This window comes from Bison bison, unplaced genomic scaffold (genome assembly GCF_000754665.1).
Source record: "Bison bison bison isolate TAMUID 2011002044 unplaced genomic scaffold, Bison_UMD1.0 scf7180017864034, whole genome shotgun sequence".
Classification (NCBI taxonomy): Eukaryota; Metazoa; Chordata; class Mammalia; order Artiodactyla; family Bovidae; genus Bison; species Bison bison.
In genome coordinates this window covers 6903318-6929388 of record NW_011494606.1, presented here as the reverse complement: position 1 = coordinate 6929388, position 26071 = coordinate 6903318, and the positions used below count along the sequence as shown (strand labels likewise).

The 26071-nt window shown below is 43.9% G+C and overlaps 2 protein-coding genes across 2 annotated transcripts in view; both read right to left on the bottom strand.

Annotated features, from left to right (window-relative positions):
- UBAP1L (ubiquitin associated protein 1-like) overlaps positions 1 to 6982 on the bottom strand; it is an 18718-nt gene extending 11736 nt beyond the window's left edge. The window contains exons 1-2 of the mRNA XM_010834608.1: positions 6863 to 6982; positions 3 to 273 (exon numbers count right to left, since the gene is read on the bottom strand). Coding sequence (XP_010832910.1) covers positions 3 to 273; positions 6863 to 6982 — 391 coding nt within the window. The remainder of the gene's footprint in view (positions 1 to 2; positions 274 to 6862) is intronic.
- Positions 6983 to 15171: 8189 nt separating this feature from the next.
- PDCD7 (programmed cell death 7) overlaps positions 15172 to 26071 on the bottom strand; it is an 11540-nt gene continuing 640 nt past the window's right edge. Inside the window, exons 2-6 of the mRNA XM_010834607.1 lie at positions 25838 to 26068; positions 23785 to 23923; positions 18260 to 18496; positions 17911 to 17998; positions 15172 to 16236 (exon numbers count right to left, since the gene is read on the bottom strand). Coding sequence (XP_010832909.1) covers positions 16113 to 16236; positions 17911 to 17998; positions 18260 to 18496; positions 23785 to 23923; positions 25838 to 26068 — 819 coding nt within the window. The 3' untranslated portion in view covers positions 15172 to 16112. The remainder of the gene's footprint in view (positions 16237 to 17910; positions 17999 to 18259; positions 18497 to 23784; positions 23924 to 25837; positions 26069 to 26071) is intronic.

The window sequence follows — 26071 nt, the reverse complement described above, 5'->3', positions numbered from 1 at the left end:
GCTTGGCTCCGGCTCTTCCTCCGCGGCAGACGAGGCTGCTTCCTCATTCTGGTCCTCCTCTTCCTCCTCCTCCTCCTCAGGTTGCTCCTGGGATCCGGCCTCCGGATGTTCAACTGCGGCAGGCACGGGTTCCAGCCCTTGCTCGGGGCTGGCCAGCAAGAGCCAGGCCGGAGGGGCGGAAGCTGCCCCCGGAGCATCGCATTGGACTGGGCAGGGTCCCCGTATGACAGCCTCCACCCAGAAGAGTGTCCTCCTCTCCAGGCTGAAGTCGTGCTGCGGAGACAAGACCAGGGGAGGCTCTGCCAGGCAAACCAGGGTCTGAGAGCACACTCCTACCTCCTGCCCCCCAGGGAACCTGTTCAGCCAGACTCTCCAGGCCTAGACAGCTTCTGATTCTAAGCCCCAGCCATTCATCGCAGGCCACCCTCACCCTCGGTTTTAGCTAGCATTGGAGTGGATGGCTGTCAATAACAATTTAATAGCAAACTCTGTAGACAGGACAACGTGAGGAATAGGTTAGTAGAATGAAAGTCTAAGTCCCTTTGCCACTCAGCATATAATTGAACAATAGTGGCCTAAACAATTTCTCCAGGGGACTTCTCTGGCGGTCGAGATTGAGAATCTGCCTTCCAATGCAGGGGATGAGGGTTAGATCCCTGGTGGGAGAAGTAGGATCCCACGTGCCAGTGGGGGCAACTCAGCCTCTTCACCACAACTCGAGAAGCCAGGGCACCCACAACTACTGAGCCCACAGACTGCAGAGCCTGCGCCACTAGAGAGCCCATGCATGCAGCAAACAGAGAGCCCACACACGACCCAACAAAGACCCAGTGCTGCCAAAAAAAATTTTTTTTTAATTTCAACAAAACTTTTCCTTCACCAAGAAGCTTTCACTTGAGCTCAGCACCATTTGCCACTGAGCAGCTGGCCTTGGAGGCTGGCCCAGACACACAAACCTTTGCGTGAAGTAGTACTTGCCCCATCCCATGTGCTGCCTTCCAGCTTACTTGGGGGCCCAGGAAATGGAAAAATCTTCTTTTTTTTTTTTTTTCCTGAACTCTACTTAGTTGGTCCTAATGTTATTCCCAATTCCAGATTATCAAAAGGAGGCTCAGGAAATTTAGTTTGCTCGAGGTCAGATCAGTGGTGAGTAGATGAGCTGGGATTCCTGTCCATCTGACTGATCAAGCCACCTAAAAACTAAATGTGGAGCCTACATAAATAATTTAAATTAAGTGTTTATGTGAAGCAAAAATAAAATATTCCCGTTAACTACTATTAAAATTAAGAACTGGAAATATAAAACTCCATTAAAAAATATAAATATTCTTAAAAGGCAACTTCAGTGCTCTGTGATGGCCAGGTAAGCCTGGGGGAGTGGGGGTGCAGATGTGGGAGGCAGAAAGGCAGACAGGAACTGCCTCTCCCCTCACCCAACTCCTGACATGACCCTAAGTTAGGGAGAGGAACAGAACTTAGCTGTTCTAAGTGTGGTTCCCCGACTGAGGTCAGGGAGTGTATCTTATTTCTCTCTGTTCTTGGGGCCCAGGGCAGTTCTGGCTCCAAGGGGATATTTGTAAGAGTGTACAGAATAAATGATTAGAAAAAGAGACTGGAGCAAAATGTGTGGGTTGGGAAGGACAGAGGAGGTAAAAAGACCACTTCAGAGCTGAGGAGACCGTCATGGAGGGAAAGAGACTGAGAGATAATGAAACAGACAGTGGAACTTAGGGGATAAAAGGATCCAAAGACCCAATAAAAATACAAGCACTTGCGATTTGTGGAACCTAAGCAAGATGATTCTAAAGTTCATATGAAAAATAAACAAATAATAGCCAAGGGCTTCCATGGTGACTCAGTGGTAAAGAATCCACCTGCCAATGCAGGAGACACAGGTTTGATTCCTGGTCCAGGAGGATCCCACATGCCATGGAGCAACGAAGCCTGTGCACCACAACTACTGAGCCCACAGGCCGCAAGTACTGAAGCTTACACACCCTAGAGCCTGTGCTCTGCAACAAGAGAAGCCGCTGCAATGAGAAGCCTGCCACGGCAACTAGAGAAAAACCTGTACAGCAACGAAGACCCAGTACAGCCCCCCTCCACCCCCCCGCCAATGCACACCAAAAAAAAAAAGAATAGCCTAAAAACCTCTGGGGACAAAAAGAGAAATAAAGGGGACTGGCCCTACCAGCTGCTAATATATATTATAAAACCTCAATAATTGAAGTAAGATACTGCACAGAGAGCCTAAAGGTAAAGAACAGAAGGTCCAGAAATGGACGTTATCTGTGGGACTTTAGTAGATAATAAGGTGGCATCTCAAGCAATGGGAAAAAAGAGGGACTGGTCAATAAATGATGTTAGTGGGAAGAAAATAAAGTTGGATCCATTCTCGCATCATACACAAGGGGAAATTCCAAAAGGATCAAAGATTCAGTTATTCGAAATGAAACTTATAAAAGTACTAGCAGAAAAGAGGAGAGAAATCCTTTATAATCTCAAGTAGGGAAAACATTGCTCACTCTGAATTGAAACTGAGAAGCTGTGAAAGTACACACATGCACAAGTGAAAATCTGCATGGCAAATACACCCCACAAGCAAGGTCAAAGGCAAATAACAAACCAGCGGGAAAACAGCACTGATAGCACAGACACAGGAGTGCCTAGAAATAGGTAAGAAAGGACCAACAGCCCAACAGGGAAACAAACGAAAAGATATGAACAGTCCACAGAAAAGGAACTACAGATGGCTCTTAAACACATGAAAAGCTGCTCAGTCTCACTCACAATAAGAGAAAGGAAAATAAAACTATACTGAGATACCATTTGCCTATCCCTCAGCAAAGATGCAACATCTGATGACTCCTTTGTTGAGAATTGCAGCTAAGGTATAAGCCCATTTGTAGAGTGCTGTGCATGCTAAAGTCACTTCAGTTGTGTCCAACTCTTTCTGACCCTCTGGGCCACAGCCCACCAGGCTCCTCTGTCGATGGGATCCTCCAGGCAAGAACACTGGAGTAGGTTGCCATGCAAGATCTCCAGGGGATCTTCCTGACCCAGGGATCGAACCTGCATCTCTTATGTCTCCTGCATTGGCAGGTGGGTTCTTAACCACTAGCAGTGCCACCTGGGAAGCCCTTGTAGGGTGCTGGTTGGATGTTAAACAGTATAACCCTTATGGAGAGCAATTTGGCAATATGATTTAATTCATATAGTCTTTCCCTGCGGCATTGCTTGTAATGGCAAAAGACTGGGAAGAGCCTAAGTGTCCATCAAGAGGGGATTCATTCAGTAAAGTACAATATATCCATATAATACAATACCATGCAGTGAAAAACAAACTGAAGAAGCATTCTGTGTACTGATATGGAAAGTCTTCAAATATGTTAAGTGAAAAAAATCCAGAAGAATAATGTATAGAAAATGCTACCTTTGGTGTGAAAAAGGAGGAAATAGCTGTATTTGCTTGTATGTACACATATAAGAATCTATAGAAGAATACATTTTAAAATACAAGTAACAGAAGTTACCAGGGCAGGTGGGGACAGGACAGATAAGGAAGTGTCAATGGAAGGCTTTTTACTCTCTTAAGACAGGCAAACTGCCTGGGAGTCAAACTGACCTCAAACCTTGTTTTTTAAATAAAGTGTTATTGGAACACAGCCGTACTCACTCACTCCTTTATGTAATGTCTATGGCCCTTTCTCCCTACAATAATAGTGTGGAGTGATTGCTACTTTTTACTATCTGGCCCTTTACAGAAAATGTTTGTTGACCCTTGCTCTATACACACACACACACACACACATATATATATATATTCTTTCTAAAAAATTTAACTGACAAAAAGGAAATCAACTCTAATTAAAGGAAAACTATGATGAAACAACAAAACACAGACTTGCTGAGGCTCCTCAGGAAAGCAGTAGGTGCAGGATGTGGACGTGGGCTTTAGGGACTGATGCTCATGTTGGAATCCTGGCTGTGCCACTCACAGCCACACGGCCCTGTTGGTCACATGGGTGGGAACTTTGATTTCCTGTGCCTTGGAGAGGGAACACCCACCTGCTACAAGGGTCATAAGAATGAGAGAGAAGAGTGAACCTATGAAGCACACGTAGCCTGGCCCTGGTACATAGCAGGTGCTCCATGAATGGAAGGTATTTTTTTTTCTTTTTCAGGCCGCTACAGATTCATCTGGTAATCTAACCACTATCTATAACATTGTTGCTATGGGAAAATGTGTTTCAAGTTCCAAACACTGGGAATAAAGCCCAGTAAACTTGGAAGACTGACCAGGAAAGGCTATAAATCATACGTGGAGTCCCATGCTTCTCTATTTGATAGCTGGCCACAGCAGTAAAATAAATGGAGACTCAGGATGGGAAATAGGCTCAAGGGAGATGAGTGGGTGTGGAGTGCCCACCCTGAGAACAGGAGGCAGGGCCAGGGCCAACATGTGGGCTGGGACACAAGACATAGACTCGGCAGAAGGGTACCTATTCCTGCTTCTAGGAGAAGTAACTTTCAGAATAGCCTCCTCCCAGCTTAGCAGAGAGGGAATAGTTATGCTAGTCTGTCTACCTCCACTGGAGCTTAGTTAAGCAATTTCCTTTTCCCAGTTGGAGAAGCTCACTCGGCCCTTCCAAAAAAAGTCTTGCAAACGCACGCCGGTGGGCTGCCTCTTCTTCCCTAAAGGAGGCTCGCTTGCCCGTGTGCTGTGAACTGGGCTTCCAGGCCTGGGCGAAAAGCGCTTCCTGGAGCTCTCTGCTCAGGGGCTGGTTCCCCTGCACTGAGGCTGTGGGAGGAAGCCCAAACACACAGGGGAAGGCCCGAACCATGTCCACACGTCTCTGCTCTGGAGGAGAGCTCCAGGGAACCTAAGTCTGCCAGGCACTTTCTTGGCCCGCACGAGGAACACTCTGGGTGTGGAGCTGCATCCCCAACCCAGGGGCCCTGGGAGCCTGATTCTCTCCATGCGGCGCTGAGGCTGGGTGGCCAAGCCACAGCTTGGGAATCCATCCAGTGGCTCTTCCCTGCCCTCTGACAGAGCTCTCGTTGCTGGAGGCCTTGGCAGTTTGCACACCACCAGACCCTAAGCCCTCTGCAAGTAGGCTTAGGCCGCAAGGGAAGGCAAGAGCGAGACCAGGCAGGAGCCAGGCAGGTCTCCCACACTCCCGCAGCCTGCTCCCGCCTGGGCAGGAATGCTAGAAACTAGGAATGTCTTGGAGAGGCTCACCCAGCGCAGAGAAGCATCTCGGCCGTGACTCTGCAGTATCGGGCCTCTGAGCAGATCTGGAGCTAGAGTGAGGGCCCACAGCACAGGTTCTCTGGGGAAAGCAAGAGCTCCTGCCGCACCAAGAGGGGGCCCCTGAACACTGTACTCGGGGCTTTACAAAGCTTATTTCACTTCTGGGTCCTGAGGAACTTAAGTGCACCTGCAGGGGCTGCAGATGAAGTCTCCTGCTCCTATGCTTCCAAGCTACTCAAGCCTCTCTACCTGACCCTCTCCAGGCCTCTCCTTCCTGGACTGGTTTCTCTGCACCTAACTTCCCATAACCCTGTATTTTTTTGCCCTTGAACATTATGCGTCTGATGTCTCTCACTTTCCAATCCTTCTCTGAGCTATCATGAAATGATCTGCAATCAAGATCTAGGTTTTATTTTTTACGTAATTTTTAAAATTAATACATTTATTTTTGGCCATGCTGGGTCTCCGTTGCTATGAGCAGGGTTTCTCTAGTGGCAGCAAGTGGGGCTACTCTCTAGTTGTGGTGTGCAGGCTGCTCACTGCGGTGGCTTCTCTTGCTGTGGAGCACAGGCTCTCAGGTGCACACACTTCAGTAGTTACTGCACATGCGCTCAGTAATTGTGGATCTCAGGCTTAGTTGCCCCATGGCATATGGGCTCTTCCTGGACCAGGGATCCAACCAGTTTCCCTTGCATTGCAAGGCAGATTCTTAACCATTGGACCCCAGGGAAGCCCAGGACCTGGGAATTAGTCCCATCATTGCCACTATCTTTGGACAGATCATTTCCCTTTTCTGAGCCTCAGGTTCCTCATGTGCAAAGTGAGTGAGAGCTGAACTAGATCCTCAAATTTTCCTACCAAGTGGCCCACAGACAGTGCTGAATGAACACACAAGATCCCAAGGACTCAGTCCCAAGAGATCCACCACCAGCTCCACAGCTGTTTGCAATCCTTCTCTTTCATTTGTTAAAATTCATGTGGATTTTGCCTTCTACCTCATTATATATCTGTGTTATAATACAAATGCAATAGGTTTCCTCCTAAATCTTCAAATAAATTTGACTCACTTGGAAGTTAAATAATCATGTTTATCCTGAGGGTATGTGATCTCACCGTATACATGAGGGCATACCCCAGTGTGTGAGCCATGGGGCAAGGGGTGCTTCATAGGTGCCCCCTGGATAGGTGTACTTTGGGTCTGTGGAATAGTAATCCATTCTGATGTGTCCTGTGTAACTGTCTGCATTGTAATCTGAAGATAGCATCTTAGCCAAGTGGAAGGATTCTAACAGTGGAATTTTAGACTTGGCAGTAGGCTGATAGAGAAGAGAGGAATTGGAATTGGAGTATCCTTGCAAGGACTCTCAGTAACTCCATACAGGCAACCTTCTGGTTATTCTAAACATAAGATGCACTAAATAGCCCCATGTCCAAGTCTCTAGACTTCTTCATGGAATATCTTTTCCTCTTGGGTTATTTTCACACTTCCTAGAATATATGAGAACAGGAGTGGCTGCCATTTAAAATCAAGGAACAGGGGGCCTCATGAGGCTCAGCATCAGACCCACAGACCAAAGGATGAGAAGACAGACAGAGAGAGGCACTTACCATAGAACCCAGCAAAAGTTCCCTGCAGTCTGGAATACTGAGATCTGGCCCAGGGAGGGGCTCTGTGTCTATCACAAAGCCCTTGGGCACCTTGAAGGGAACATCATCCAGGGCATTCATTCTGTCAGAGGAGTATGGAGATGGCTGAGCAGGGTTGGAAAGAACAAGTCCCTGAGGACCAGGCCCAGGCCTCAGATGGCTCACTGCTCTCCTGTGTGGTGACTTGGCCGAGTCCCACACAGCCAGGAAGGGAATGGTGAAGTGACTTGTGCTGCATAAGGGAGGAAAAATGAATAAAACCAAGAGCCTTCAAACTGACAGCAACTGATATTTTCATGTTTAAGTCTTGATCTCTAGACCACTGTTTCCCAAAATGTGGTCTACAACACTAATTCTAAAGAGTTTCATCAAGAGTATTCACCCCAGTGGTGAAGAAAGAGCTCTCAAATTACACAAACTCTTCTGAAAAAGAAGAGGAAAAAAAGGAATATGTCCTAACTTGTTTTGATTTCAGCATTGCCTTAAAACCAAACCTGACAAGAAAATGAGAGGCAGATATTTCATGAACATAAATGCAATAATCTTACAAAAAATAATTGTGGATAGAAAAAATACAACACTTCCAGGTTGAGTTTAATTTCAGGAATGAGAGACCTCTTATTCAGTGGAAATAAAAATAAATATCAATAGAATAAAAATTTTAAAGTGTATAATCATGATGCAGAAAAAGCACTTGATAAAATCAATATCCATTCATGATTTTAAGAAACAATAAACAAACTCTATTTGGCAACTTAAGAATAGAAGGGAATTTCATTAACTTAACAAAGAGTGTCTGTAAAACATCTAAAACAAACATCCCACTTAACGGTGAAATAGTAAAAGATTTCCCCAATATTGGAAATGAAATAAAGATGTCCCCTTCATCTCTTCTGCTCAACACTGCCCTGGAGGTACTAGCCTGTGCAAAAAGAGAGGGGGGCGGGGGGAAGTATTAGGATTGGAAATAAAGAAAACTACTTCTAGAAATAGAAAACTATTTAAAGATGACATATTTATATGTAGAAAATCCAAAGGAAGAGTATGTTATGTTGTAGAGCAATTAATACAGTGTGATATTGAGAGTTTACAAAGAGACCAACAGAATAGAAAAGATAGTTTAGAAGCAGATCCACACATATACAGATCCGTGATTTATGACAAAATTGGCCCTGCAGAGCAGTAGGAAAATGAAGGTCTTTTTAAGAAATGGTTCTGGATCAATTGGATATTCTCCAAAAAAAATCTTGACCTCTACCTCATAAACAAAAATCAGTTTCAGGTAGGCTGTAAACCTAAATGTGAAAGGTTAAGAAAAAAACTTGAAGATAAAACAGGAGAATATATTTATGACCTTAGAAAAGGCAAACATTTTGTAAAATGTTACAAAAAAGACTAACCACAAAGGAAATACTGATAAATTGGGTTACATTAAAGTTAAGAACTTCCACTCATCACAGCATTCTGTTAAGAGAGTGAAAAAGCAAATCACATAGAGGAAGAAGATATTTGTAGTACACATATCTGACAAAGGACTCATATCCAAAATATGCAAAAAGTTTCTACAAATCAATAAGAAAAAGATCCCAAAGTGGGCAAGATTTTTAACAGGTACATCACAAAAGAGGACATCAAAATAGCCAATAAACATGATGTTGTTTAACCTCATTAGCCCTCAGGGAACTCCAAAATGAAACAATGAGATATCACTACACACACACACAGAGGAAGAGCTAAAATTTTAAAAAGCCTAACAATATCAAGTGTTGATGATGTTGTGGTACATCTGGAACTCTCAGGCACTGTTGATGAGAAAGTCAATTAATATTAGTCAACAATATCTGCTAAGCTGAAATCTAAAAATTAAAAATTCACACGTAGCCACTGAGCCGTTTGGTTAAGATCAAGTGCAGTATCAGTTTACTAATACAACAGCCAGGGATTTGCTTTTTTACATATTTTGGACCACATTAAAAGCAGTTGCATTAAAAAAAAAAAGCAAAATTCATTTATACAGAATTCAATTTCATGACTGCCTATAATATACACTTAAATCTAGACTCCTGACCACAGGAATTTTACAATCAGGGTTTACCAGGGAGTACCTCTGGCTCAATACATCATCCCTATCAGGATGGTTTCGAAGTCCTGCTGTTCCGGGTCACTGGGGTCATCCCCACACACATAGGAGAACATCCTGTGAAGAGGAAGAGTGGATAATCTGAGGGCATAGAGGTCAAAGGAGGCCAGATGGGCAAATCCTTTAATTCCCTCGTTTCTGCTGTCTGCCCTCTCTTGTCATTGTCTTACTGTACAGAAGGCTCAAAGGCTTCTCCAGCCCATGTTGGGAAACAGTCTCCCAGCATATTGGGAGTGAGTCTTCATACTATAGGATCAGACAGCTTCCAGTGTGATCACTAAGTAATCTACCCCATCAACCCTTCCTACAGGGGACCTTTGAGATATAAGGAGTTGTAGGGAACACATGAAAGTGAGGAAGCTTTGGCAGTCTCAGGTTTGTTGTTTACATTTTTGGCCATCATTAGAATTTTTAGCTATGGGGAAGGGCCACAGTTCGTTGAGACACAAGTGTGAACTGCGCACCCAATGAGCAAATATAGAGCCCCCCTCCTGCTTCCTTCCCTCCACTCCAACATCTGTATAGTAATGATATTCTCAGCATTATACCTGCTTCTGAAGTTCTTTAAGAGTTTGAGGATTCTGGAAGCACATTTTAACAGCAGCCAGGACTATAGTGTAAGACATGATCTAGTTAGACCATATTCTAAAATGACAGTCACTCTGCTAAATACAAAATAAGAGGCACAGATCATTAAGTGATGACATTCTTCAGAGGAAGGGGAGTATTCCAGTCCTTATGGGGATTGGGGAAACTTCAGGAAGATAGGACTTGATCTGGACCCTGGAGGGTGGGAGAAAAGCCTGTGGAGCAGGGAGAAGGTGAGGTAGAGAGAGAACATAACTCCAGGGAGTAAATAGCTTAAGCCAGGGAACAGAGGCAGGGCAGAGTGAGACAAGCTGCTTGAGTCAAGTATATGGTTTGTGTTGAGAAGCGGTCTGCAGTAAGACTGAAGGGGTGCACTGAGGCGGAGATGGGGAGGGTGCTGAACTTGAACTGAGTACTAACACCATTCAGTAAGCAGTGGAGAAAGCCCTGAAGAGATCTGAAGAGGTGGAGTGAGGGTGGGGAAAGGGGGATAATAGGAAAGCCAATCTATGCATGCTCTGACAAACTGCATAACCCAGGACCTTTCTAACATCAGTTCATGGGTCTGTGCCCATGTGGCTGTTTCTGAGCCTGGGGCTAGGGGCTGGGTGATAGGGATTGTAATAATTGATCTACATGGAGCCCCAGCAATGATATTAGTAGTATAGGTCTCCACTATACTCTCAAAATGACTTCACCCTTGCACACAGCTTCAATAATCTATGTGCCAGTACTCACACATGAAATTCTCCAATTAGGCCCTTCTAAGATCAAACTTTGGAAAAGGCAATGGCACCCCACTCCAGTACTCTTGCCTGGAAAATCCCATGGACGGAGGAGCCTGGTAGGCTGCAGTCCATGGAGTCGCTAAGAGTCGGACATGACTGAGCGACTTCACTTTCACTTTTCACTTTCATGCATTGGAGGAGGAAATGGCAACCCCACTCCAGTGCTCTTGCCTGGAGAATCCCAGGGACAGCGGGGCCTGGTGGGCTGCCGTCTATGGGGTCACACAGAGTCGGACAGGACTGAATCGACTTAGCAGCAGCAGCAGCAAGATCAAACTTATAAATGCAACTGCCTACAAGGCCTCTCCTCCATAATGTCTCAAGGGTGCCTCAAACTCAACATAACCAAGGTAAACTCTGACGTTCCCCTCCCCCAAACTGCTCCTCTTCCTCCAGGATTCCTTATCTCAAGGAATGTCTAAGATACACACAAAAGCTTGGGACTCATCCCCAACACTTTCTTCCCCTTCACTGCCACCCATCTCAAATTCCCACCAGATTTTCTCTCCTAAATCTCTGGAATCTAGCCATTTCATGCTACCTCCGCTGCTGCCATTGGAATCCGAGCCCCCTTCGTCTCTCACTTGGACAACTGGTGTCCATGTATCTTCTCATGCCTTATCATTCTGTTACATACAACTGGGATGAAATTGATCATTTCAAGCCATTCTGATGTTTAAAAGCCTCCAATAGTTCCCCCCTACTCTGAGAATAAAATCAGACTCCTGACAAGGAATTCCTTGTCAGGTGTCTGGCCCCTACTCCCTCACTTGCCGTCTGCATTGCCCTCTCAGCCCCACAAAGGGTCTTTACATACACTATTCCAGATACCTGCAGTGTTCCTCTTTATCTTTTCCCACTAGTTAATTCTTCAGAGCTCTACTGGAACATCATGTCCCCAAAAAGCTTTCCCTAACCCCCAAACTTGAATTGGTCCCACTAGTACAGTGGCTTTCCAGGTTTTTCACCTACTGTGACCCATGGAATGAAATACATTTGACTTTGTAACCTGGTAAATACATATATAAACTGAATGATAATTCTTACACTTACTATGTGACGCATAGATATTTTGACTTATTTCACCTAAAAGCAATACAGAACACTCAGTTTGGTGGGGGGGGGGGGGGGGGGGGTGGAAAGAGGGGGGAACCATAGCTCTCCTTCACAGCACTCGGCCCACTTTTTGATTGTTGGATGATTATCTATCTCCTTTAAAGCCTGTACCCGTTCGGGAGTATTTGGTATTTTGCTCACCATTATAGCCCCTGTACTTAGCAAATTATCTGAGCCTCAACAGGCACTTAAAAAAATTTGAACAATGAAAAATATAAATTTGTGACTTAATACTGTGTCTTTGTAGTGCATATCACAATTAAAACTGACTACTCTAGACTAACTGCAGGAAGGCAGGAATCCTATCTGTTTGCCCCCTTTTTATGTCTCCAGCATTTAACACTGTACCTGGAAAATGGTAAATAATAATTCCCCAAGAACACCATTCAAATCCTGGTAACCAGCTTCTGAAAAGAATAAGTTAATGAAGTTGAAAAGTGTCTGCTGCTCTTCATAGTTATCCATTCTAAGTCCAGTTGCCTCCAAGACTTCAATCTTTGCTTCAGAGACTAAGAAAAACCCAGCTTATTCCAAAAGGAAAATGGAACCTTCATTGGAAACAAATTCTTCATGGACAGTCAGGTGTGGCAAATCAGAAACTACTAATGGGTACACCCAAAAGTAAACAGTTAATTATGTGGGAATAGCTGGTTATAAGTAATTTTTAAAAAAAAAATTTAGTTGGAAATGCTTCATGTAATCTCTACTCCCAAAATTATGTCACAGCTAATACTTCACAGCATTCACACTCTTTCTATATATTATTCTTATTTGAATGGAATAAGACATACTTTGCACTTACCTTGTAATTCCCAAGATAGCATCTCTGAGGACAAAATTTATGGAAGTAAATTGCTACAACAGATGGTATAATCCCAGCTAAGCTTCTCAATAATCCTTGCACAAAAATCACGTGGACATAGGAGCATGAATGGCTTTAGAGTGATTAAATTGGTTGGCTATAGCAAATTCTTTGACGTCATAAACTCAGACACTCCCACTGAACACTCTTAGTATTTAACATACAACTAATCTCTTTTATTTTCCAATCTTCCCTGTACTTATCTAATTTCTTAAATGCTCTTATTAAGAGTTTCTCACAAATCTAGTGTCTCCTGCTAATTTGTCGAGATAAATTTCTTGTATATAGGACATGATGAATTAACACATTTCTGGTTAGTCTTTGAAGGATTTTAATTCTCTATTTTCATTTATATATGTTCAATACATAGAGAATATAGGCTATATGCTGCATGCTAAATTGTGCTGTGTGGCAAGTTGCTTGTTGTGTCCGGCTCTTTGCAACACTATGGACTGGACTGTAGCCCACCAGGCTCCTCTGTCCATGGGATTCTCCAGGCAAGAATACTGGAGTGGGCTGCCACTCCTCCTCCAGATCTTCCCAATCAAGGGGTCAAACCCACATCTCTTATGTCTCTTTCATTGGCAGGCAGCTTCTTCACCACTATCACCACCTGGGAAGCCCAGTATAGGCTACACCTATGAGGTAAACTTGGAACAGGATACTGGGATAGAGTGGGAACTCAGGATCGGAGTTAAAGAGGTTCCCACTGGCCAAACAAGAAGCGATCAATAAAAAATAGTAACAATGGGTTGAAAGAAAAACCCATTTAGATCCGAATTCATAATGACACTTAAAAACAAAATTTACTAGTAACTTTTAGAGGATGCAACTCATTATTTTGAATACTAGTAAATAAAATCATGTGTTTATTTTTTGCCTTTCCTATACAAATCCTGGTCCTGTGTAATCAAATAGTTGATGAGGTGATGCTTCTCCTTTTAATATCCCAGCTGAAGTAAAGAAGGGCACAATTAAACTGTCAAGTCTTTTGCAAATCCAAATAAGTGAGTCTTGAATAACAATGGCTGCTAAAATCACAAAAGGAGACAACCGATTAGTCCTCCTGTATTTAGTACCAGGTCTACGACATACTTGCGCCAGAAAATCCTGATCTGAATGTGATCAAACCTCTAGCGTGGTCCAATAGAACTTTATGAGCCACATGTGTAATTGTACATCTCAAGTCAAACTCAGTTTCAGTTCAAACTCAATTTCAAGTGCCCAACAGCCATAGATGGCTATGGTACAGTTCTGTCTAATCATTAAATTATAAGAAATACAGGAACAGAGGAATATGTAATCACAATGATGCAGTTAGCTAAATCCAGACTGGGAACTCTTTAGAAAAAAAGATGATCTGATTTCCTCAAGTAATAAGTTGCAAGGGAGCGAAAGAGTGAAAGTGTAACAGTACATAGGAAGAAGACCTACGGGGTGTGAGAAACTTAAGAGACACATCAGCTAACACTGATGCATAGATTGCATCCAGATCTTGATTTGGAACAAAATGTAAAACACACATTTCTGAGATCATTTGAACACTGACTGGATATTTGATGATACTAAGGAGTTATTTATTTCTTTAGGTGCAATAATAGCACTATGGTTAAATTTTTTTAATGTCTTAGAGCTATATACTGAAACACTTATGAAGTAATATGGCACCTGAGATTTGCTTCAAAATAATCCAGTGTGATTGGTAGGGGTACAGATAAAACAAGATTGGCCAGGAGTTGACCATTTTTTGAAGCCAGATGATGAAAAAAATTATACCATTCTACCTTTCAATGTTTTAAATTTTCCACAATTGAAAAAAAAAAGAAAGAAAAGAAGACCTGGGATAAGATTACAGAGATACTGTCCATATTGTCCGAAGTACAGTTTGTGAAAGACACTACTGTAAGTCTTCTTTCTGAACTCATGACGTACCAGTGGCTGCTGCCACCACCACGACACAGGGCAATAAACTAGGAAAAACTTAACAAAACAAAAAACCAAGCAAATAACAAAAATAATGCTCACTTTATTAAAACTTCGCAGAAGCCGAATGAGAGGAAAGAGGGAATTGTTTTTTCCACCTGAGACTGTGTCTTCTTTTCCCTGGGTTCCACTGCCTGAGTTTTCCTGAGTCCCTGCTCCACACTCCCTAAGCCCATCAGTGCAGGTATCTTCAAAGCAAGGCTCTCTGGAACCAAATATATATTGTACAATTCATCTTTTATTTCTACTTGTCCTGCAGCTCACCAGAAAATGGTGGAGATTTATAAGAAAAGGGCACACAGGCCTGTGGGGTTATGTGAGCCTGACCATGTCAGATTCTGAGGTTTATGAGCTTAGACACACTTTGGAGGAGTGGTGGCACTCACACCCTATCTGTTAACTCTGTAATGCATAATATAGAAACTCAACAGTGCGAATGAAACAAAAAAGGGACCAATATGTTAGTTAGTATCTTGTACCCAAGTGCTTCCAATTACATGAAATCACTTCCAAAGCTGAGGTGTCCTTTCCTGCTTATCCAGAGCTGGATTCCACATACAAAGTCTAGTGCTTGAGGTCTGCCTTCCTGGAGCAAATGCCTAGTTACTAAATGTGAACTTTATACTGTGTGTGTGTTACAGCAGTGAGAAAGAGTGTGCAGTGATTTGGGAGGCAACAAATTGAGGGCAAAGGCTCAAACTAAAAAATAAAAATATTATTTATTTAGCTTTTTGGAAATAACACAATGACAAAAAAGGAAAACCAAACCAAAGAAAAAAACCGGACAATGTTATATGATTGATCATCTCCAGGCACAACAGCATTTATTAATGAATATAAAAAATAAATTTTATTATTTCAATCCACTTCCCCCCTGCCCCCCACTTCAACTACATGTATATTTTTGGAAGCTTAAGTTCCTAAGAAAATTCCACAATTTCCACTATCCTGGTTCCCACAGGGTGGGTGACTGAGTGAAGTTGATCAGGGTCCCAATCCCATAAGGAAATTAATTTTTATTGTTGGGGATTCTGAACAACCAGACCTTTAGGAACTTAAAAAGCAGATGCTTTCATTAGGATCCTTCTAACACGGGGGACATGCAGCCAGCTTCCATTAAAACACAGTCCAGTTTGGATACGAGTACTCTGCAGGCTTTCCAAGTTCTCTACATGACTAGCAGTGAGGCCACCAGCTTTTCTGGCAGCCTAGCCTCTCCAGCTGCACCAAAAGTAGAATTCACAAAACTGAAGATAAAGCCTTGCTGACTTTTCTTCCTGGAAGTTAGGGGGGTCTTTGGGTAAGAAAGGTAAGGAGATTTTGCATCAGGCTTGCCTTACCAAGCAGTACTGGGGGAAGGACTGCTAACCTACCCAGAGACACCTGTGTCGAGGATATGCGTGTATAGTGTACTTACCCATTAGCACGCAAGAAAGGTACGAGTAAACTTGCGAGTCACTCTGGACGAAGCCCCTCAACACAGAGGCAAATTCGGTGAACCAAGGCCAGTGCCTGTCATGATAACCTCAGTCCACCTGGGTCTTTTCTTGAAGAATCGTATTCATCTCCCGATTCAAGAGGCACCTCTGACTGAGACAGAGGACGGAAGGAAAGTGTACCCTCTGGGCAGGGCAAAGCCACACGGAGTTTGGTCTACTGTACAAGACGGCAGCATCGCTGATACTCAGAGCTGGAAGGAGCCTTGGCTGGATGACACTCCTGCAACGTCTTTTACTAATGCAGCTTAACAGCGGTTGCCCAGATGTCGTTGCTGGGGAGCGGGGGAAGGACCCATCCTTGAGGAATGGAGCTGCCTTTGGGATGATCAGATGGCACCAGGTACTGATCCCAATCATGCCTTAATAAGAACATTGTAGAACAACTGTTTACTTCTGTTTTATTCCAAGCAAGATGCTAGCAACTAAGTATTCTATTTCAGGACTCTGCTCTCAAATGACTGATGAATCTACTAAAGAACTTCATTTATAGAAATTATGCAAAAGACTACTTCTTAATGTACATACAAATGGGGGAAAAAAACTCCAAAGAACTTGTATTTTATGGATAACCAAATAGTGAATATAGCGTCGATCCTCACTATTAACAGATTCTGTATTTCCAAATTTGCCTACTTGCTAAAATTTATGTGTAACCTCCCAAATCATTACTCGTGGTGCTTCCATGGTTACCTGCTGACACGCACAGAGCAGTGAAAAGCCTGAGTCACCAAAGGGCATGTTCCCAACTGCAGTGGGACACGGTGACACTCTGCCTTCTTATTTTCAGCTCCCCTGCCGTAAACAAGTGTCCTTTTTGTAGTCTATTTAGTGCAACATTCTTCACATTTTTGTGCCTTTTATTGGCATTTTGTTGTTTAAAATCACTCCCAAGTATAGTGCTGGAGTGCTAAAGCTAGCATGAGAAGGCCGCGATATGCCTTATGGAGAATATATGTATGTTAGATAAGCTACCTTCAGGCATGAGTTATATGTTAATGAGTTCAGTGTTAATGGATCAAAAATATATATTAAATAAGGTGTCTTTTAAAAAAGAAAAAATTTATATAGTGATTGGTTGATGAAATGTTATGGCCAGAGGCTCACAGGAATCTAATTCTATTTTTCCTTTAGGAGCAGGAGTTCAACATTCTCTAACTCGGCATTTGCAGCTTTATAGAATACAGCTCCTATGAATAATGAGAATCAACTGTAATATATGTAAAGGCTAAAACTTGTATATTAGCCAGAAATACACTTTTCCCAGCACACTGCTGAACAGCACTGTTGGATCTTTGGAAGGATCCTCAAAGATCACTTGATTTGGCAGTTTTTCAAAGTGAGCTTTGAAGACCCTTAGATCCAAGGAGATGCTTTGAGGAGTCTAGAAAGAACGAGGTGCTTCTAGTCACTAACAGATTTAAGCTGCCTGTGGAACCCATCCATCCATTCATTCTGTTATACAAACTGAGTTCTCAAAAGACTGCATCTGGGAGGGTACTGCTGTTCACGTTTGAAGGCCACAGTCTAAGCCTCCATTTGCATCTTGCAGGTAACGAAAGTGAGGCTCAGAGCTAAAACTTTACCCAGCTCATTAGTAACTGCAGATTAAGGTGAGACTCCTTGTTCCTAGCTCTCTTGGCTTTGAACTCACAAGTCAGTCTGGGTCTTAAACAGTCTCCACAGGTAAGTAAGTACACAGGGAGGGTTTCTTTTCCTTGGCCTGTGTAGCCGCAGAAGAGAATTAGGAAAAGGAAGTCAATGTTTTAAATCAACATAACAGCTATAGCATGGGATAACACAGAGGGCAAGTCACAACCTGAGCTTCAGTGTCTTCACCTGTTCAAATAGGGACATGTACTTCTCAAGAGTTGATGAGGACTAAACAAGATGTAAGGGGCATCCTTCAAACTTGGAAACATTACATAAATTCATAAGAACTAAAAAAAAAAAAAGACATAGTAATAGACCCCAACAACATAAGCACTGCCTGTTGCTACCTAAAGGAAAGAAGACGTGGACAATGCCCCTCTGACCTTATCTGGATGAGTGCTGGCAGGGAGTGCTCAGCTTGGAGGTAATACTGCCGGAAAGGCTGCAAGAGATGGGCCAGCGGGAACTCATCTGAAAAAAAAAAGGCACCATGCCACGTCATGCTTACTGTGCAGAGCGTATTTCCCAAGGCAAACCGACTTAGTCTATGATTATACAATGTGATCAAGTGTGTCTCCTCTTCAGCCCTGATTTCCAGGATATAGTTTAGAATTCAAATCCTAAAGGTGTCACTTGTCCTCGACACCTCTTAGCTTAGGTGGAGATCATCCATGAGCAAAAAGCTGTCAATCTAGTATTTTTCTTTTCTCTACTGGCTACAGAGGAACTTACCTGGATCCCCAAATAACTTGGACTCGATTTCATGCTTCTGAAGTAAAAACTTCTCTTTTTCTTTCCTTTGTTTCTTTTCTAATTCTCTTTTTCTCTCTTCCTCTTGTTCTCCTTCTAACATAACTTGGAGGGCTCTCTCTTCAGCTTCATAGAGTTCAGAGCGCTTTTTAATGAGTTTTCTCAGTCGCTGAAGGTGATGCTCAAAAGTCTCATCTGCTGAGGCTGGAGGACAGACCCCTGGGCAACGAGATCCAAATGGTGTTTAGATACAACCTCTTCTTATCCCCAAATCCATGTTCTAAGGAGCAGACTCAAAGTCCTACTTCCAGTATGAGTTTGGTTAGAGTTTACAAAATCCAACCAATCTTCGAGGCTCAATTTGACCTTTCTGAGTCTTCAATTAATTTGAGCCTACCCTGAGTTTCACTAACTCCTCTTTCTGTATCACACCACTTAACCTTTGATTTTGTTTATTTATAACATTTTTGACCCTTCAGCTGGACAGTTCCTTTACTAAAGGGAGGAACTTTTATTTCTTCACAGTAAAAACAGCACAGACACCTAGACCCAATTAATAAATAATTCTCCCTCTGATTGAGTCTGAACTTCTGAGAGTACACACTTGAGCAGTGAGAAAGAAATACACTTAACCAACTGCAATAACCTCACAAGTTGTTAATGAGAGCAGCATGACCAACTATTCCATTTGCCCAGTTTTAGCACTGGAAACCCAGTGTCCTGGGGATGGCTGGTCACCCTGATTTGGAGGTCTGATTCTTTTCTCCCTCAACTACTGCAACTAAATGGCTGTGGAATTTGCTCTCCTATCTTCATCTCCAAGGCTAACGGTTCTTCAGATCATTTTGTTAGGATTTCTTTGCTTGAGCAAGTTTTCATCCACTCACTCCCACCTACGGAAACTCTACAACTCAAATCCATCTTCTACTAAGTTGATAATTATTTTCCAAATACACATAAAATTCTTATGTACTGAGAAATTTAAACTGTCATTTTGTTGCTCTGTAATGAGTTTACGGTTTTGTCTCATTTCTTTACCTAGACCAAGGATTGACAAACTTTTTCTATAAAGGGCCAGACACTGAATATTTTAGGCTTGTGGATCATACAATCTCTGCTACAAAAACTAAAATCTGCCAGTACAGCAAAAATATACAGCTAATCCATCAGCCCCAAAGTGCCTCCAGACCCATGAGAAGGTGTGGCCTGCTCCCATCTCAGTTTGCTGGGCCACACCACCCACACTCACATTCCTCAGCCTTTCATGGATCACTTCTCACTACCCAGACACTTCCCTCTGAAACGGCACTCCCTACCAACCCTCTTCCAGACTCCCTGCACTGACATGATCTGGGTTAGATGAGATCCTTCCACTGTCTACCATTACTTCTCTAGTTCGGGCAGCTCCCAGATACCAATGCCTTCTCCTTTATTCCCCTTTATTTCCCTTGAGGCCACCCATGCCTCAGGGCCTCACTCACTCTTCGGACCTTGGCATAATTAGAAAAAAGATTCCACCCCTGAAGTCTTAAATCCAATTATTCTCTTCTCTGGCTTTTTACCTGAGACTCCATCAGTTTCACTAAAACCTCCAATCTGGGAATTCCTTGGTGGTCCAGTGGTTAAGACTCTACATTTCCACTGCAGGGGACATGGGTTTAATCCCTGGTTGGGGAACTAAGATCCTGCGTGCCATGCAGTGCAGCCAAAAAAAATTAAAAACAGACAAAACAAAACCCAAACAAACAAAAACACCCTTCCAGTCTATCAGATTTCTCCAAAATGTGTGGTCACCCACAAAGCAAAGCGCCAACAGCCCTGTGCTCTGTGCTCACCTGCCAAATGCACTCCCATGACTGTGTGACCTGGTGCCAGTGTGCATGCTCGTCAGCTCTGCCCACAACAGCACCTCTCTGCAGCCAGATTCCCATGCATCTCTGGTTGGCTCCCATTCGTTCCTCACAGCAAGTATTTCAAAACTGCAACTGCTTTCCTAAAGCCTTCCTTCTCTACTCTAAGCAACCCATCTAGCCTTTTCCCTAGACAAAAAGAGGCCATCAGGAAGGAAATTCCTTAACATTTTTTTCCCCTGACTTTGCTCATTTGCCTTACTACTCATCCTTGCCCTCTTCATTTTCATTCCAGTGGAAAATGGCTCCTTCTCCACTGATGTGAATGCCTCCATCCGGGATCTGAATCTCCCTACTTCCTATAGGACCTCAAGCCATCAACTATCCCTCCTGCTTCCCTTCACAGGCAAACTTTTAGTGAGCTGGAGTCACTGTTTGCTTTTTTGATTTCCTATTTCCTCTCTGATCTTGGCTAGTCTGTCTTCTACTCATACCACCCCACTGAAATGCACCCCACACAGGTCACTAATGATCTGTTAGGGATGGTCCTTAATCTTCATATTACTTGATGGTGATGGTAATAACAATAGGAATAAACACTTAAACATTTGCCAGGATGGTTTTAAACACTTTATGCATGTTTACTAATTTAATCATTGCAACACTCCAAGGATAGGTACTATCACTATTTCCTTCGTACAGGTGAGGAAAAATCAAGGCACAGAGAATTTCAAGTAACCTACCCATTATCACACAATCTCTTTCAGCATTTGCAGCTTTTCAGAAGAAAGTAGGGAGTCTACATGGGCGCATGCCAAGTCGCTTCAGTTGTGTCTGACTCTTTGCGACCCTATGGACTGTAGCCAGGCTCCTCTGTCCAAGGGATTCTCCAGGCAAGGATACTGGAGTGAATGCCCTCCTCCAGAGAGTCTTCCTGACCCAGGGATCGAACCTGTGTCTCTTACATCTCCTGCCTTGGCAGGCAGATTCTTTACCACTAGTACCACCTGGGAAGCCCCAGGAGGTCTACACTTTCCTCCTATCTCTCTTGATCTCTCTTGTAGTCTCCTCCTTACCCAGCTTGATTTTGACATTTCCTAGGATTTTGTGTTTGTCTCTCATCTCATACCACACAATCTGCTTAAGGTCATTCCAATTTATGGCTACATGCTGATAAACTCTTATCCAGAATGCCCCAAGGGCACCTCAAACTCAACAGGTCTTAAACTAAACTCATCAGCCCTGAGCCTGTTCCTGCTCCTGTTTTCCTGGTCATTTAGAATGGTACCATCATTCATTTAAGAGATCAAGCTAGAACCTGAAAGTCATTTTTTCCTTCAGCTCCCACATGAGCTCCTCAAGTTATTTACTTACATGTATATACGTACTTCACGCACACTACTCACATCTCTTAAATCCATATATTTTTCTCCAACTCACCATCTGACCCTTATTTCACACTCCCATATTATCCATGCCCAGACAACAGTAGCCTATCAGTCTCTCTTTTCTCCTCCCTCCTAGAAGCCCCAAACCTCCCTCTACTTTGCCAGCACTAATCTTTGTCATCATTTCACTCTCTAGTAAAAGTCTTTCAGTGGTTCCACTCAGTTTTAAGCATAGGTGCGATATCTAGTCCTAGTCCATAAGACTCTTTACAACTTGCCCCTGCTTACATAACCAGCTTTGTTTTCTCAGTACATAATTGGAGAAGCACATGCCTTAAAGAGAGGAGTTAGAAAGTTGCACTTCTTTCAAAGTATCCAACAAAACCAGTTACTAGACACTAACTTGTTTTATGGCAGGCCTGGCGTGCTGCAATTCATGGGGTCGCAGAGTCAGACACAACTGAGCGACTGAACTGAACTGAACTTGTTTTATACTCAAGGCTGCTGCTGCTGCTAAGTCGCTTCAGTCGTGTCAGACTCTGTGCGACCCTATAGATGGCAGCCCACCAGGCTCCCCCGTCCCTGGGATCCTCCAGGCAAGAACACTGGAGTGGGTTGCCATTTCCTTCTCCAATGCATGAAAGTGAAAAGTGAAAGTGAAGTCGCTCAGTCGTGTCCGACTCCTATCGACCTCATGGACTGTAGCCTACCAGGCTCCCTCGGTCCATGGGATTTTCCAGGCAAAAGTAACTGGAGTGGGGTGCCATTGCCTTCTCCGTATACTCAAGGCAATTAATTCCAAAGAGTCTGCTTATTTTAGATCATAATTTCTCCTAAAATTTCTCCCTTCTTTTGGAAAGTGAGGAAGGCTAACAGTGAGAAATTATGCTGGTGAATTCACTTGACCAAAGTTTACTGAACATACCTCATGGAAGACATTTTTGTCAGGAAAAGAAAGAGGAAGACACAGTAGATGCAAAGTCCACTCTGACTCTTGAATGGGGTCATCTGATTCTGAGACCTGAATCTGAATCAGCCAGTCTGGAGGCTAGCATGCAGAAGCTTATCACTTAACTAGTGAATGAGTGGGCAGAATGCACATGTCCCGGAGAAATTTTATTAAGGGTCTGAGTTGTAGTTTTCAATCATATTTTTAAACCACACAGGACAAATCTTTTGCTACTGTGGTACTTGCTAATTTGTGCAAATATCCCTGGTGAATGACAATGGCCTACTAAATAAGGCAGTGTGTTGTCCCAGCCAGGTGCAAATGAAAAGGAGCAGCAGATCGCCTCAGAAAAGATCAGGGAAGGATGGATGATGCTGCATCTGTATTTACTTCTGAAGGACAGTGAGAGCTTAAATGGGAAAGATGGAATTGAGGGCCCTCCAGACAAGCAAACTGGCAAGAGCAAAGATATAGGCAAGCAAACGGAAAACAAACTGGAGAACTTCTAGAAAACCAATGCTCCCTCTAGAGTCCAGAGGAGACTACTAAGGTTTTCTAAGTCCAAAAGTGGCTTGCAGGTGAGTCAGGGACACCCATGCAATCTGCAATGCACTCCCTGCCCCGTCTAACCATTCATATGTTTTCAAACAGCAATGTTTCAGGTTTGAAATGTATTTGAAGGAGCATGATAAGTTCTGACACCTTTTGAAACACCAAGTAAAGACAGAGTAGCTTTCACCTTGGTATATGGGCAAAGTTGACCAGCCATGACAACCTCAGTCAGAAAAGTGTGGCCAGGAATGCCTGGGCTGGGAATGATGAGTCAAGAGGAACATACGGCAGTGGGTTTCCACATCCTTTTCAATTTTGGATACCCAGGCACTGGCACCCCACTCCAGTGCTCTTGCCTGGAGAAACCCATGGATGGAGAAGCCTGGTGGGCTGCAGTCCATGGGGTCTCTAAGAGTCGGACACGACTGAGCGACTTCACTTTCACTTTTCACTTTCATGCATTGGAGAAGGAAATGGCAACCCACTCCAGTGTTCTTGCCTGGAGAATCCCACGGACAGGGGAGCCTGGTGGGCTGCCGTCTATGGGGTCACACGGAGTCGGACACGACTGAAGTGACTTAGCAGTAGCAGCAGCAGGGCTAAACATCTGAGGCTTCCTGCTTCAAAAGTTCTGAGGTACTGTTGATAAGCTTAAGTTAGCCTAGTGGGTGAAAATAATGAAGTATCAAGCATTTTTTTCCATCAAACGCTTTGGGGAGGGGGAGGTGCCAAGGTAAAGAAAAAGAAGAAATGCAACTTCATGCTTACCTTTCCTAGCCGCAGCCTCTTTCCTAAGCTTCCTCAGTTTCTCCAAGGCCCGAAGAATATCCACCATTCTTTTGGTGTCTGCTTGTTTTTTCCTCACTTCAGATAAGACACCATCAGCAGCAGCTTTAAGTTCCTGCTCCTGAAGGAGAAAGAAAAAGAGAAGCCATGAGACCTAGTATGGAACCTAAAGAGGAACAACCTTACAACAGAGGAAAGCTGCCTGGGCTTGAGATCTCAGAGGATTGGGCGGTCCCAAGGTTAAGAAAGACTCCACTGGATCGACATCCCAGTTTCCTGGGCCGAGCACAACTCCCCTCTACACTGCTCCAGCCCAGGGATTATCTTCTCCGAAGCGTCCACATGGGCCCTTGTCTTTGTTTCTTCCTCAGAGTTTCTCAAGTGTGGTTCAAGGAACATGTGCATCCAACTTACCTTGTCAAGCTGAGGCTCGATGGTTAAAAATGCAGACTCCTAGATGCAAAGATTCAGACTAGCAGGAGGATAAGGAACGGGGTTGGAAAGGCCCAGACTCCATGGTGTTCTCATCTAAGCACAGCCTGTGCCCTACTGCCCTAAAGTCTTTGATAGGACAGCCTTTCCAATATCTGAAAATCCACTCTTACTCTTCTTAAACTGGTTCACATGTAGACTAAATAACCCTGGTTCCTCAAGTCACTACTCACAGGACTCCCTCTCTAGTACCCTTGCAGTGGGTGGTAGGGAGGATCCTTTTGACTAAAGCTCTCTTTCCCATCTGTCAAATGAGCACTATAATTTCACCATTACAGATACACCATGCTGTTTCACTCTTTTGTTCCTGGAACTGTACATGTTGCTTTGACTTAGCTTAAACATTTCCTACAAGACTCAGCTGAGACGTCACTGGATCATCTGGGACGCCTTCCTTGATACTTTCCCCCAACCTCCAGCTGAAATCCTAACACACACCATGCTATACAGACACAATCCCCCATAGTCTTCTAAGCCCCTCAAGGATAAGCTCTGTGTCCTATTCATCTCTATCTCCAGTACCAAGTAGTGGGGCAGCCCCAGTAGGTCCTCATTAAATGTCTGTTGAACTGGCTCAAATTCCCTTAGATTAAGGCACTGCCTCTCCTTTAAAGCACTGATATGTTCCTGGAGGTGTCAAGACAAAGCTTGCCATCAGTACACTTCACAGGGGAGGTGGATCAGACTCAGGGCTGTGGCAGCTAGGAGGAGGCAGGAAATACTAGCTGGTTGTGGAGAGCGGAGGGAAAGGGGAAGTCCCTTGAAGACTCAAAAGTAATGAGGATGCCTTAGTTATAATATCTGACCAATTTCCAGTTTCACCCTTGCCCTCTACTTAAGAACCTGAGGTCAGTAGGCTTTGGAGTGAAACTGCCCCCAAATCAGTTGTGTGATCGTTGGCAAGTTAATCTCTCTATGCCTCAATTACCCAATCTGCAAAATTATGGTAATACTGCCTACCTCTCAGGGTTGTTACAAGATCTGGCATTTGCAAGTAAGGACTGTAGGCAGCATAGTGTCTAGTATATAGTAAGTGCTCAAAAATACCATTGTTGAACTTGAGAATACAGTTGAACTTGTAAACAAAGGAATCTGGGGCAATCATCACTATTGGCCCATCAGCCAATTAGGGTATATATGTTCCTGGAGAAACGGCCCAAAGTTCTTTTTATTTTGTTATTTTTGAAATCACCTAGAGCAATACAAGACGCAAGGCCCAGACGCTTGTTCGTCTTGAATGTTACTAAGTGGACAGAAGGATGGAGCAAGAAACAGATCTGTCATCCCCGTACGATCATTGCGTAATCCTATACTTGGTATTCATGAGACTTTGCAGCGCACCTAAAGCATTTGTACTGTGTACACTATACACCATTAACACGCAACCAGAATGGAGATATGTGGTAGGAAAGGCAAACTATCTTTTTATTTTACGGATTAGGAAAAAGAGGCTTAAAGCTGGGAAATGACAGTGCAAAGCCTCACGCTCCTTCAGGTGTCAACCACCACTATCCCGGCCCCCGCGAGCGTCCGCTGCTCTTACCCGCTTCTTCTCCTCCACCTCCTGCACGCACTGGACCCTCCAGCGGTCAATCTCCTGCTCGCGCTCTGCTGCCCGCGCGGCCTCCGCCTCCCGCTCGGCCTCGCGTTCCCGGACCCTCTCGCGAAGCCGCAGCCGGCGGCGCCGGACCCTCTCCAGCCTGCGCCGCGCCTCGCCCACGTAGGCGGCCTGGGTCAACAGCTCTAGTCGCTCGGCCAGCTCGGCGCGCAGCGGCTG